Source organism: Gallinula chloropus (genome assembly GCF_964237585.1).
Source record: "Gallinula chloropus genome assembly, chromosome: 1".
Classification (NCBI taxonomy): Eukaryota; Metazoa; Chordata; class Aves; order Gruiformes; family Rallidae; genus Gallinula; species Gallinula chloropus.
The window spans coordinates 143410113-143422624 of NC_140085.1; the positions used below are offsets into that span (position 1 = coordinate 143410113).

The 12512-nt window shown below is 46.5% G+C and overlaps 2 protein-coding genes across 2 annotated transcripts; one reads left to right on the forward strand and one right to left on the reverse strand.

Moving 5' to 3' along the window:
- Positions 1 to 347: 347 nt before the first annotated feature.
- COA5 (cytochrome c oxidase assembly factor 5) lies at positions 348 to 4256 on the reverse strand. Its single transcript, XM_084279610.1, has 3 exons — positions 4043 to 4256; positions 3493 to 3576; positions 348 to 1445 (listed from the first exon to the last, which is right to left on the reverse strand). The coding sequence occupies exons 1-3, from the start codon at positions 4142 to 4144 to the stop codon at positions 1404 to 1406; spliced, it is 228 nt and encodes a 75-aa protein (XP_084135736.1). The 5' UTR covers positions 4145 to 4256; the 3' UTR covers positions 348 to 1403.
- A 111-nt stretch (positions 4257 to 4367) lies between these two features.
- On the forward strand, positions 4368 to 10001 carry UNC50 (unc-50 inner nuclear membrane RNA binding protein). The gene is made up of 6 exons (XM_084273555.1): positions 4368 to 4412; positions 5013 to 5296; positions 6164 to 6284; positions 8063 to 8202; positions 8280 to 8381; positions 8864 to 10001. The coding sequence occupies exons 2-6, from the start codon at positions 5017 to 5019 to the stop codon at positions 8998 to 9000; spliced, it is 780 nt and encodes a 259-aa protein (XP_084129681.1). The 5' UTR covers positions 4368 to 4412; positions 5013 to 5016; the 3' UTR covers positions 9001 to 10001.
- The last annotated feature ends 2511 nt before the right edge of the window (positions 10002 to 12512 follow it).

Here is a 12512-nt window from a genome sequence, read left to right on the forward strand (position 1 = left end):
GTTACCTCCATAAATCCCATAAATTCCTTACCAAGGTGGGGCAAGAGAGCCCAATAGATGTTATCTATGTCTCAAAGGACAGCATCATACCACAGACAGATACGCCACACTCATCCTTGATCAAGGAAAAGCAAAACAATACTGTCCTCTATTAATTTCTTTGTTTTTTCGCTGCAGCTGCTTTATAACTTACGAAACGATGTAAAATTTGACTATGAACAAAAAAAAATTCTAAAGGAAGAGCAAGTTTTAAGAAGTACATAGCAGAAACTAGTCACAATTTAAATTAATGTGAATGGCAATTTGAACGTTTTACACTGTAAACGTGAAACAAAGAATTCAGAAGTGACCAAGTAAAAAGAAAAGTGCCTATAAAGTACAAAGTAAATTTGTGGAACCCAACTTCCTGTAAAGACAATAAGGTCCAGATCACCATCCCCAGTTTGGATTAGTATTTATACACTCATTTGGAAACCAACGCAGAAAGATCATTCAGGGTCATCTCAGAGGGACTTCAATATTGTTGTAAATAGTTCTAGGACACAGTAATAACAGCCGTGATCTCGGCTGTTGGGCTGTTGTAACACTCCTCACCCACCCAAAGATATATACATAATTAGCTATATCAGGGCATACAACTTTCAAATCACAGACTAGAGTAACGCTGTACTTCTCTTGTGTCAATACAAGGAGAAAGCAGACTACTGAAGGATAAATCAGACATTTTAATTTAGAGTAACCAAATTTCAACCTAGTTCTCCAATGAGATTCTGTTAATAAACAGGTGCATCAATCATCACAGTAAAAGGAATTTGTAGCACAAGGAAAGAGATGCCATCCTCATATACATGGCACTGCAAAAACATCACCACTCCAGCCTGTTATTTAGTTTTACATAATTTTAGGTTTTAGCTTTATTTAGTAACAAACCTCTTGGGGAGGAATCAGCTTGCACATACATTTCACACCCTTGGTCAACTTGTCATCTCTGAGAAGAGCTCTATCACGAGGTACCCTCCGGGATAGGAGTTGAGCAAAGGCCTAATTCCTGATCTTGTACTATTTGTCACAGCAAAACATGCTCAGAGTTGGTAAAACTACAACAGACAACTTCACTTCAAAACACGAGGAGAAGCTCTGCAGCTCATTCTGGATTTTTAAATTACTTTATTACAAGTGCCTGACAAGTACCCATTTTGGGCAGAGCTTGCAGCTTTTAACATTTAAATGCAGATCCAGGTGAATCTTTCAGCATGCCCAGGAGTAGACACCTTCCATGAAGAAGCTGTGTGAAAGGATGCAGCAGGTACAACCATCCTACTCCAGCGTCCGTTTTGCTTGCAGTGAGTTTGCTGATGAGCCCTCTTCTCCTCCTCCCATGGCTGGGTCTCTTCAGGAGGGCTTCAGTATCCCTTCCTTCCTCTGAACCTTGCCCTGGTATCCAACTGAAAATTGAAGTCAAGATAGTAAAAACCCTACATTTCTCAAAAGATTGACTTTAAAGTGCTCCTGCTATCTTGGCACTTTGCAGTGTTACAGGAAGGAAAATTAGCGATGCAGCCAGCAAGTCCTAAGATTCTCCCAAGGAAACAGACACTGTAGTATCTGAAATTTCACACAAAATTAGTTAGGTGCATTCTGAAACTCTGTCAGCATAAAACAAGCGATGGAAGAGCATAGTGGGATGGCGAGGGACACATGAAAACGAGCTAGTGTATATCTGCTTAGATTTGTTTTTCCAAATTTAACTGACAAGCTGAAGGAGGAATATTCAAATTTGGTTGAGATGGGAGTCACAGAAAAGGTCAGTGAGGGCAGGGATAACTTAAAAAATGTCTAAAAAAAAAAATCAGTAAAAACCAAAATAATATTCAGCTTGTAAAATCTTCATGTTTTTTCCTTAGCAGTTACCAAAAAAACAATTAATGAAAGGCAAAAATCAGCAGTAAAGCTGAAATAACAGCGATGGTGCAGCACCTACTGAAGCTAAACTGCAATTTCACTCCCAGCCCAGCAGAAAAAAAAAAAAACCACTTTGATCTTGGGAGAATTCTTCTGAATTTAGTCAGTCAGCCTTGGAGATGGCAGTCACAGATTGCAATTCAGACACATTCAGCTACTAGGTGAAGGATGTTATCTTTCACTTCCTTTTACCAACCCTTCTTCAGAACTGCAGTGAAATTCACAAAGAGCAAGGGGGCAACAACCAAAGAGCTTCTAAATTAAACCTTGTTCTTACTTTAGTATCTGAGGCATAGTAAAGTTTACTCCTCTGGTAAGAGATCACTGCATTTCCTTACAAAGAAAACAGCACCTAGGAAAACCCCCTAATGATTTTAGCATATTTTAAACTGTACCTAACATCTACCTTGTTTGTAAATACTCTTTATTCCTCACTACTACCCACAGTAAAGAATTGGGCAGGGCACCATTATTGAAATTTACAGAGTTAACTTTCTTCAGCCTTAGAATTTGAAGCAGTTAAATAGGATCACGTGAGAGCCAGGCTGCTTCCCACATGAACATCAGGCTCCTGGAAGGATCCACAGGCAGGAATAAGGCCCATCATCTGGAGATACACATGTTGCTACCACAGAGACAGGAGGGTATTTCAAGCATTACATACACAGCATTTTTTTTTCCTGTCCACAGAAGCAATAATTTGTCACTTTATGGATTACTGCAGATCGTATATGAGAGGTACAAAAAGCTGCTATGACTTCAGCAAAAACACTGCATGGAAGGAAAACTTCAGGTACAGTTCCAGCTGTATATTCTTCATGATGCATCACATCAGCTAAAAACAAAAACAAGTCTGCACTACTCATGGTTAGAAAGTTTTGAAACCATCCTTGCCATGTCTTAGTATTTTTGTTTTTGAAGTGTTATGGTAACACAAACAAGATGCTTCTAGACAAGGAGCTCCTACCAAAGTTGAGGAAACTTTATCTAATTACATTTTTTTAACAACTGGCTTCTCACTACCATACGTGATAGCTCACAATGTAAAAATTAAAAACCAAACAAAATCCCAAACCAAAAAAAACCCACCATAATGAACTAACATCCCCAGGGAAAAATGCCAATTGCAAGAGCCTGCATGAACACTGTAAGTTTCTTTCAGCAGGACACCCTTTTCACTTAAATGTTGTTTGCTTACAGGCATAAATTACTTTGTCAGTACTCTACAACTAGCTGGTCTAACATTGTTTAAGCTGAAGCTTAAAAAAAAAATCAACCCCTATTGCAAGTGTCATAAAATTCGATTTCAGTGTGTTTTCTTACATCTTATTCACAGTCCACAACTTTTTCTTCACAAGAACAGTGTACAATATCCATATTTTAAATGGAATCCCAAGGCAGGACCTGTTTATTCTGCTTTGTGGCACAAGGTTTACCGAAATAAAAGAGGCCTTCTTCAGCAAGCAGGGAAAAGGACTGGAAGCAACTGCTTCTGCCGGCGGCAGAAGAAAATACACTACAAACACTTACCATTGATCGTTTGCACGCAAAAAACGTCACTTGCAAGCTCTTACAGTATCCTTCCCTCAAGCACTGCTTAGGGCTTTTGTTTTCCTGTCAGATGAAAAATAAAGGATTGGAAACGCGATGGCCGCGTGCGGTTTGCCAGAGCGCCCTCACACCCCCTCAGGGGTGATCTGGATGAGGTGCGGCGACTCAAGGCTTTCTCCCAAAGACCCAGCGCCTCAGCCGGCTCAACGCACGGCTTCACAGGCCCGAAAGGGACGAGACAAGCGCATCCCTCCGCCGGGGGCTGGATCGGGGCCGCGGGAAGCCGCCTCTCTCTTCCCCCGGGCAAGGGCAGCAACTTTCTCCTGCCAGAAGACACCCCCTCCTCGCCCCCCGGCCCGTGGCAGGAAGGGCCGCGGGTAGGGCCGGGCCGGGCCCGCCTCAGCCAGCGGCTTCCCGTGCGCCTGCCCCGCCGGGCCCGGGTTTAACCCGCCGGAGGGGGGTACGCCGGCAGCACCCGCAAGAGGCCGTGGGCTCCGGGGCTCTCTCCCAGGAGGCAGCCAGCGCTCACCTGCAAGACGCAGGGGCTCTCCAGCAGGCACTGCCGCAAATCCTCCCTCACCCCCCCGCAGGGCCGGCCGTCCTCCTCCTTATCCTCATAGTACTTAGGCATGGCGGCGAGGCCGACGCTGCTCCCGGCTGCAGCCCGCCCAGGTGCCACTACCTATGGGTGCCACTACCTATGGCCGCCACTGCCTATGGCCGCCGCCATCTTGCCGCCCCGACCCTTGCCACCGCTTCCGGCGAGGGGAGGAAGGGGGCGGGGCGTCCCCGGGAAGGGAGCCGGAGCGCCTGCGCCGCAGACGTTGCCGGAAGGCTGCGGGCGGGCGGGCAGCGGCGCCGGGCGAGGCGGGGGTCGCGCCGCGGGGCCGGGGCAGCAGGTGAGGCCCCGCCCCCTCCCCGCGCGCTGGGGCGCGAACCTGGCCGTTGGCGGCGGGGTGGGGGGAAGGGAGGGAGGGAGGGAGGAAGGGAGTGGGGAAGGGAGTGGGGAGTGCGGCGCTTCCCGCCCCGGCGCTGAGGCGCGGCGGCTGTTTGCGGGGAGGGTGCGGGGGTCCCTCCGGGGGGCGCCGGGCTGGCGCGGCCCCGGCAGCGAGCGGGGGGGCCGGTAAAACTTGCCCCTGGCCCTGGCCGCCGTGCTCCGGCCTTGCGCCTCCCGCGTAGCCCCTCGGTCCTCATCGCCCTGAGCCGCCTTGGCGAGTGGGAGGAGGCGCGGTGCGGGAGCGAGCCCGCGGGTCCGGGGCCGCGGGCTCGGGGGGATGGCAGGCGGGCGGTGCTGGAGGCAGTGCTGCCCGCCCCCTCCCCGCCACTTGCCGGCAGCCCGGCCGCCAGCAAAGCGGCCTTCGGGCTGCCGCAGGCTCGCCTGGGGATGCCGCAGGTCGCGCCTGCGCCCAGCCCTTTGTAACTCCAGCCTTGCGGGGGGCGGCTTCGTTACCGTGCCCCGCAAACAAACCCCAACGCGTCTTCTGACGTTCCTTCCTCAGCAAAATGCTGCCAACCACTTCGGTGAATTCTCGGAGCCAGGGCAACGGTGCGCTGAGCCCCAGGGATGCTGCCAGGCACACGGCTGGAGCCAAGCGCTACAAGTACCTGCGGAGGCTCTTCCACTTCCGACAGATGGACTTCGAGTTCGCTCTGTGGCAGATGCTTTACCTCTTCACTTCGCCACAGAGGGTTTACAGGAACTTTCACTACAGAAAACAGACGAAGGACCAGTGGGCAAGAGATGATCCTGCTTTCTTAGTGCTTCTCAGTATCTGGCTCTGCGGTGAGTGCAGGGGAACAGACCGCATAAGAGAGGAGGAGGAAGGTTCAGGGATGTCCATTTGTGGTGCCTTCTAACCTCATGCACACACACACAGAGCAGGCCAAGTTATATGGACTGTGTTTTAATCGATGTAGAATAGAAGGAAATGGCAGAACCTTTTGGAAGTTAAGGTAGGCATTAGAAAACTGGAGGCATAGCTAGTGCTACAGAGTCCTGAATTAATCTATTTTGACTCATTCTCTGGGGCGTTTCAGACTATTCCCTGTAAAGTCACAGGCAGTGACAAAAACATGTGCCATGCAGCAGCAGCACTTCAGTTAAAAATACTGATAAAATCCTGGCTTTGCATTAAAGGCCCTAGAGAGATTCAGTGTATTTCAGAATTAAGCTATAAACAGGGTGTCTTTCTTACTGTTTAGATTGAACTGAAAACACGGTAAGAAGCATTATCCTAGTCATCTGTTGTGCAGCACATCACTGTTAGCAATATCAAAACTGTTAAGTCTTGAAACAAAAGTATGTATCACCATGCACATGGTTGGAGTTAACAAGGAGCTTTTATTAAACAAAGAATATTCTATTGTAGCATTGAGCCAATTTTCAAAAACATGGGGAGGGAGCAATACAGTATGCTGTTATATCATTCAAGCTAAGTACGTGTGAGTCTTCTTCCATTTGTGAAAGGGATTGTATAATGAATGACTCTCACTGCACTTTGAATTTGGTGGAAAAAAATAAGCTGCTGGACCAAAAATCTCAGGAAGAAAAATAATGTGGAAGCAGTATACTAACAGGAAAAAAATAGTTTAAGATCTCATGGGTTGTTTTTTTTTTTTCCATAGCTAACTCAATATTTTCTCCTTTCAGTGTCTACTGTGGGGTTTGGATTTGTGCTGGACATGGGGTTTTTCGAAACAATAAAGCTGCTGCTTTGGGTTGTCTTCATAGACTGCGTTGGCGTTGGCCTCCTGATTGCAACTCTGATGTGGTGAGTAGTGGTGTGTGAAACTGAGGTCAGTGTTGCTGTTGGGACACAGAGAGTCCACTTGGGTCCCTGTTTAGGGCAAAATTATAAAGCAAAGATTGACTGTAGGTTTTGTGCTGTTGTGGTAATTGGTTCAGAATGTTGAACCATTTCAAAACAGTTCTTTTACCTGCGCAGAAGGTCGGTATTACGATAAACGTTTCAGCTTATTTTCTTTCTCCTTGAGCTGGTTGATCTTCAGCAGCAAGGCCAGATAAAAAACACTTGGTGACTTGAACAGCCCGAGTGAGCCTGAGGATGATGATGTTTAAGCAGGGCGATGCACAGTTTGCCCCTGCTTCTTGCTGAAGACTTTAGCTGTTTCCTCTACAAGCGACGTCTGTTCTGTTCTGTGCATGTTGGCTTTGTTGCTTTGGGTGCTGGTCTCATGGCCAGAGGCTTTCAGAAGGGGGGAGGCAGTAGCAGCCTCAGCATGTTATTGACGTGTCCTGTGCCAGTGAGGGAACTGTGAACCAACAAGAAGTCACTGTTTCTGTGCTGTGGCAAGGTGAGGGCACCACAGGAGGAATTTTTATTTTACCATGAACGTTTTTGTGTTAGTGGCAGACAATGAAAACTGCAAGGAAGCAAGGGTGCTTTAAGGAGCTCTTTGTAATGGAGCTGGCATCTTAAACTGATGCCAGTCAGTGTAGGGGATAGAATCCTTTCAAACAGTGACCTCAGGAGCTCCTGCTTGTAATTGCATAATTCAGGATGACTTACATACAAGAACCGTAGCTGACAGATGAAAGGTCCTTCACATCTATTCCTGTCTGGGGCAGCCTGTAAATTGCTTGCGGAAGAGCCTATAGTAATGCTTTCCCTCCATCCTCCAGCAGTTTGTGACTCTTGGGTTTCCTCTGTCCTCTAGTCAGCATCCTGTAGCCTAACTACTGTTCACCTGGCTGCAGCTGGGTTCAAGTCCCTTCTTCCAGTACAGGATCACCTGTTTTTGGAAAGCTTCCTCATCCCGAACAAGTCCAAGCCTCCTCTTGCTTCACTTCACCTTACACCCGGGCTCCACCTTTCTGGCCCTGCCCGTGGCACAAAGAGGGTGCCAGTGAAAGCTGCCATGAAAGCTCGGCTCTCCCAGCTGCCTGTCCCTGAGCACTTACTGACTTCTTGTTCCTCTTCTCAGCGGTGTAAGTTGTCTGATGCCAGCAGAACCTCAGCCGAAGAAAAGGGAGTCTCAAGGCCTGTTGGGTAGCCTGTAACAGCAGGCAGCTTGCGTTCTGTTAGCACTGCTTCTCAGGAAGAAGGGGGCTTGCCTTAGGAGTGCTACCCTGCCCCCTTTCTGCCTTTGCAGCGTGCCATTTCTGCAGAGACAAAATAGAACACCTCTGTGTGAGGCTGGTAGCGCACAGGCAGTCATCTGAAGTGATCTCTCTGTGCGTGCACCAACGGAAGTGGCCCAGGCCTGAGAATTTGTAACTGCATTGGTGAATTGCTGCCCTCTTCCAGTTAAGAACAACCCAAAACCCCAGCAGGCAGCCAGTTCTGTTTCTGTAGTACCAGCAGTGGTTTAGCTGCCTGGTGAAGATAAGGGGTGCAAGTCCAGCTTTAACAAAAAAGCTTTAAGGGTAGCCTGGTCAGTGTAATTCTTGTGTATCTTTCTCCCAGATCGCAGCAGCTTTGCCAGGGTACAGGGTTAGGACCACAGGCGGCTTCATATCTCCAACCACCCATTTGTCAGCCAGCTCGGCAGAGCCACATTAACAACACTCAAATGTCTTTTCACGTAGGTTCGTTTCTAATAAGTACTTGGTGAAGCATCAGAACAGAGACTATGATGTGGAGTGGGGCTACGCCTTTGACGTTCACCTGAACGCGTTCTATCCGCTTCTAGTCATTCTGCACTTTATCCAGCTGTTTTTCATCAACTGTAAGTAGAGCATTTTGAAGCAGAGAGCACAAAGTCATGCTCCTGCCAAACCAGCTGAGACCAGTTGTCTCTTTCAGATGTCATCATATCTGATTCTGTCATTGGGTATTTTGTTGGGAATACACTATGGCTGATTGCGATCGGCTACTACATCTACGTGACATTCCTGGGTTACAGTGGTGAGTAATGGCAACTTCTTTTCCATTTGTTTGACTGAAAGCAAGAGAGTGAGTGTTAAGTCTATTAACAGGTAAAGGAGAAGCTCAGAACTACCTCAGCTCTTGGCTTTCTTCCCGGTAAGGGAAGTTTGAAGGATTGGTGAGTCTTTGATTCCTGATGGGTAGACATCTTAACCTGCTCTTCACCACACCAACTTCTCAAAGTGGAGCTGTAGCACAGCAACTTGTTTTTCTTGTTCCTCTGTATAATCCACTTCAGAATGTTTGAGCTGAATAAAAATGACAGAGCGAGGTTAAGACACCTTAGGTTTTAGGTGAAGTGGCACTCCAGTGCTCTGGAACCTCTGCTAAGGCAGGAGAAGCCAGGCTGAGGTGACAAACCTGCCCTTCCAGGGCAGCTGCAGAGCCAGGCCCTTCTACAGGAGGCACCTTCTGTGAAAGAGCACGACTTTGCACTTGCTTCCTTGTTGCTTCTCTTTCAGCCTTGCCCTTTTTGAAGAACACAGCTATTCTTCTGTACCCGTTTGCGCTTCTCATCGTGCTCTATTTGATCTCATTAGCGTGTGGATGGAACTTCACCAAGATGCTCTGTTCCTTTTATAAATACAGAGTGAAATAAAACCAGGACTTCATCTATCTAATGTTACTTTTGTTTTATCTTAGCTGTCTTGCCAGTAAAGAAAAAAGTTAAGAACATTTTGTAAATGGTTGTAAATTTCTCTTTATTGTAGATAATTGTGTAAAAAAGTTTGAAGTGTCCTTTTTTATTAAAATATTTACAACAGTAAACATGTTAGCAATTTTGTTCAAATACTTTTGCAGTACATTCCTAAAAACAAGTTACTTGTACACCTCTGTAGCTTAAATTTAACTGCAACAAGTCTACTTAGCATAACTCTTACTGCAGGTATTTTGCATGTACTGGCATAAGCTCTACACGATGAGGGTTTGAATTGACACCAGAAAGCACTTTTGTTTAAGAACACCACTGGGGTAGGTTGCCTTGGGACTGTGTGAAAGTAGGGCTCTTCAGAGGGTTGCAGTGGTCAAGCAACAGCTGTCCTAGGTACAGACCCGTCCCCTTCCTTTCAGGAAAGAACTTGAACAGGTTGATTTTAGTGACTGCTTCAACTATACATGGACAACTCTGGCACACAGAAGAAACAGAGATGAAAGGCACAATTAACATGACCCATATCAGGCTTCCAAATATAGCAGCAAGTTTTAAAAAGCCAACCTCTGGCAGTCCGGTGAGTACTGTTACAGCCACTGTTCTGAGTGGCAGGTCAGTGAACAGGAAGGGACACGTTTAGGTTGGCTACAAGGGTGGGCGCGTGATTCCAAAGTCCACAAGGCAGGAGTATAAACTGACTGTCACCACCTTCTGGAAGATGAAGAGGACAAGTTTCCAAAGCAGAGGGGCCAGGATGAAACATGAGCACTAGGATTCAGGTTCCAAAACAATGCAAGAACAAACTGGTTATAGCAAGACTTCATATTTCAATACTAGAATTTGATCCCTAAGGAAAAACTATATTTCTCTTAAAATACCAAATATGCTGGCAGTGCATCTTACAGTACTGTGTGTTTCAGCCACTGTTAAGGCTTGGTGAGAACCGTGTTCCCCTCCCAGCAGACACTGAGCAACGTTCCCTTTTCACAAGGAAAGCACTGAACCCCAAATCCACGGCAGGCCAAGGACTCCGGTCAGGACCTGCTCCCGCCCTGGCTGGCAGCACGAGCTCCTGGCCTGCAGGCAGCTGCGGCCAAGCTGTACACCTCTGCCCTGACAGGAGTCCCTGCACCAGTGATCTCCCACTTCAGCAGTAGAAATACTTCATATTTAGCGCCCTACAATGCGACACCATCGAAGCCGATGAAGGACTGGGGGGCTGAGTACCTTCCCTCTAGGGCTGTCGAGGTGTGTCCCCTCGAAAGGCGGCATCACCATTCTCAAAATGAAGCTACTTCAAGTTCTAGTCGCTCACAGCGGAAATCAGCAAACCCCTCACAAGACCAGTAAGGTCAGAAAAGTGACTTTATTCATCAGGTCTGCGTGGGGTGCGTTTTTTACATCAGCAACCAGCGCTAGCCTGAAAACACCAGTAGTTTAGTAGCCTTTCAGCATTGTGCTGGTGATTGTAGAGATGATTTAAAACCAGAAGGGTTTCTTCCCCTTCTACTACAGCTACTTGCTTTAGCTTTTTCAGAATACATCCTTCCCAGTACAGATACAGAACCCAGGGTTCATTTCTTTCAGGGGAGCGAGGTTTGAAGAGACTGAACTCTATCCTCCCCCCACAACCTAAAGTAACATTTCCCAAGTTGGAAGCAAACTACAAATTACCACAATACTTCATCTGGAGTAAATATTTCCAACAAAAAAAACCCCCAGAGATTCCTGAAATGTTAATACACTTGGAAAACAATGAAGGAAAAATGATAGGCAGTTGTTGAGTTTTGCCAAAGACTAACCACACTCTGGCCTGTTCAAAGAGTGGTGGGACACGTGGGCAAAGTATAAACTGCTTTGCACTAAACTGACTCAAGGTATTTTCAAAAACTGCTTTTGAAAGAGCTAGTCAAGCAGCAGTAACGAGAGGAGAGTCTGGTCTATTACTGGTCCACAAATCCTAAGTGTATCTGAATTTTTCTAAGCCACCGCTCAGTTAGAAAATATTCCTATGGATACGTGGTTTTTCCTATCAACGCAAATAGATGGTTGAGATGCCTGCAAAAGCACAAAGCCGCACACAGTGCTTTAGGAACCCTCTTTAATTAAGGAAATAAAAACGGGCTGATTTGGGATCCCATCCCAGCCACATTATGTACAACGCTTTCAGGAGGGCGACCCGCTGAACGAGCCAAGCAAGATTGTGCTGACACTCTTGGGTCTCCTTGGTCCAGAGCGATCCTCGTCAGCTCTGAGACACCAGTCCTGACACCAGCCCCTCTGGCATCCAGTAGAAGTAGTTAATGATAATTTGCCCAGATCACTGGGTTTGTGGTAATGCCTTTGGGTGCACAAAAGTTCTCTTTTCTGAAGCTTTAACAGCGTCAGGAGGAGCTGACAGGATCACAGGAGGAAGCAGTTTGGTTTGAAACACTTTCCACCACTTGATTACTGGAAGATTCAGTGGCTTTGGAGGGGGCGACACTTTTAGGTCCACGACAAAAATAACCTGAAATTAAGTAAATGCAGGGAAAAATTTCCAAAAAAAGATAATCAGGTAATGGGTTTAATATGCTAAGAACTCCTGGGTTAATAATGGCAGCTTACAGTCGAGAGGTGTCAAAGACACAAGCCCTGGGGTGTACCCAGTCATTAAGAGTGCCTGAGCTAACAGCCACGGAGACAAACAGCCATTGCAATCTTATGCCACCATCATTCCAGAAGACTTGCACCACATTAGCCTGACTTGGGAATTGGAATTTGAAAGGTAGGAAGCCCAAAGTAGCTGTCTGCAGAGATCATTACCTACAAAATATTTTCACTGCTTTTTCCTCTCTCAGCAAAATTTCCAAGCACATTTGCAGCACTGTCTGATCGTGCCAGGTTGGAATTTACCTGAACCTACAGAATGTTAATGTGGCACTTTTATTTAGAGAGCAGCTAAACTCAGGAACATGTGAAATGTGTTAAAGCAACCCGGAGTATTTCCAACTCCTGCTGTAAAATATAATAAAGATTCAACAATCTTTAGAAACACAACACCCCCAAGCACTAGTTAATTTGTTGTCTTTGATAAATTTCATCTCAGCATTGTTGGAAGCTAACTCTATTAGGTTCTAGATATTTAAATATATTAGCTGCTGTGAAACACCAGGAACAGCTTTGAGAAGCACAGAACTCGCTTAAATAAGTGATACCAGTAAACTTCTGAACCTACAGAAGATGATAAAAGTCACTGTCAGCAAAACTACTTCCATTAGGAAGCTGCAACATCTAATGCATTTCTGCAAAACTTGCAATAAAGAGCTGGAGTTCAAATTGCTGGCATCCCATCCTTCATTCACAGGCACAGCTGAGAAGAAAGCCTAAAACACTTCTTTAGACCGTGGCTAGCTAACATGTGACAAAACCCAACACATGGCACTAATTTGAGGTCTCTGCATTACACGTATAACGAA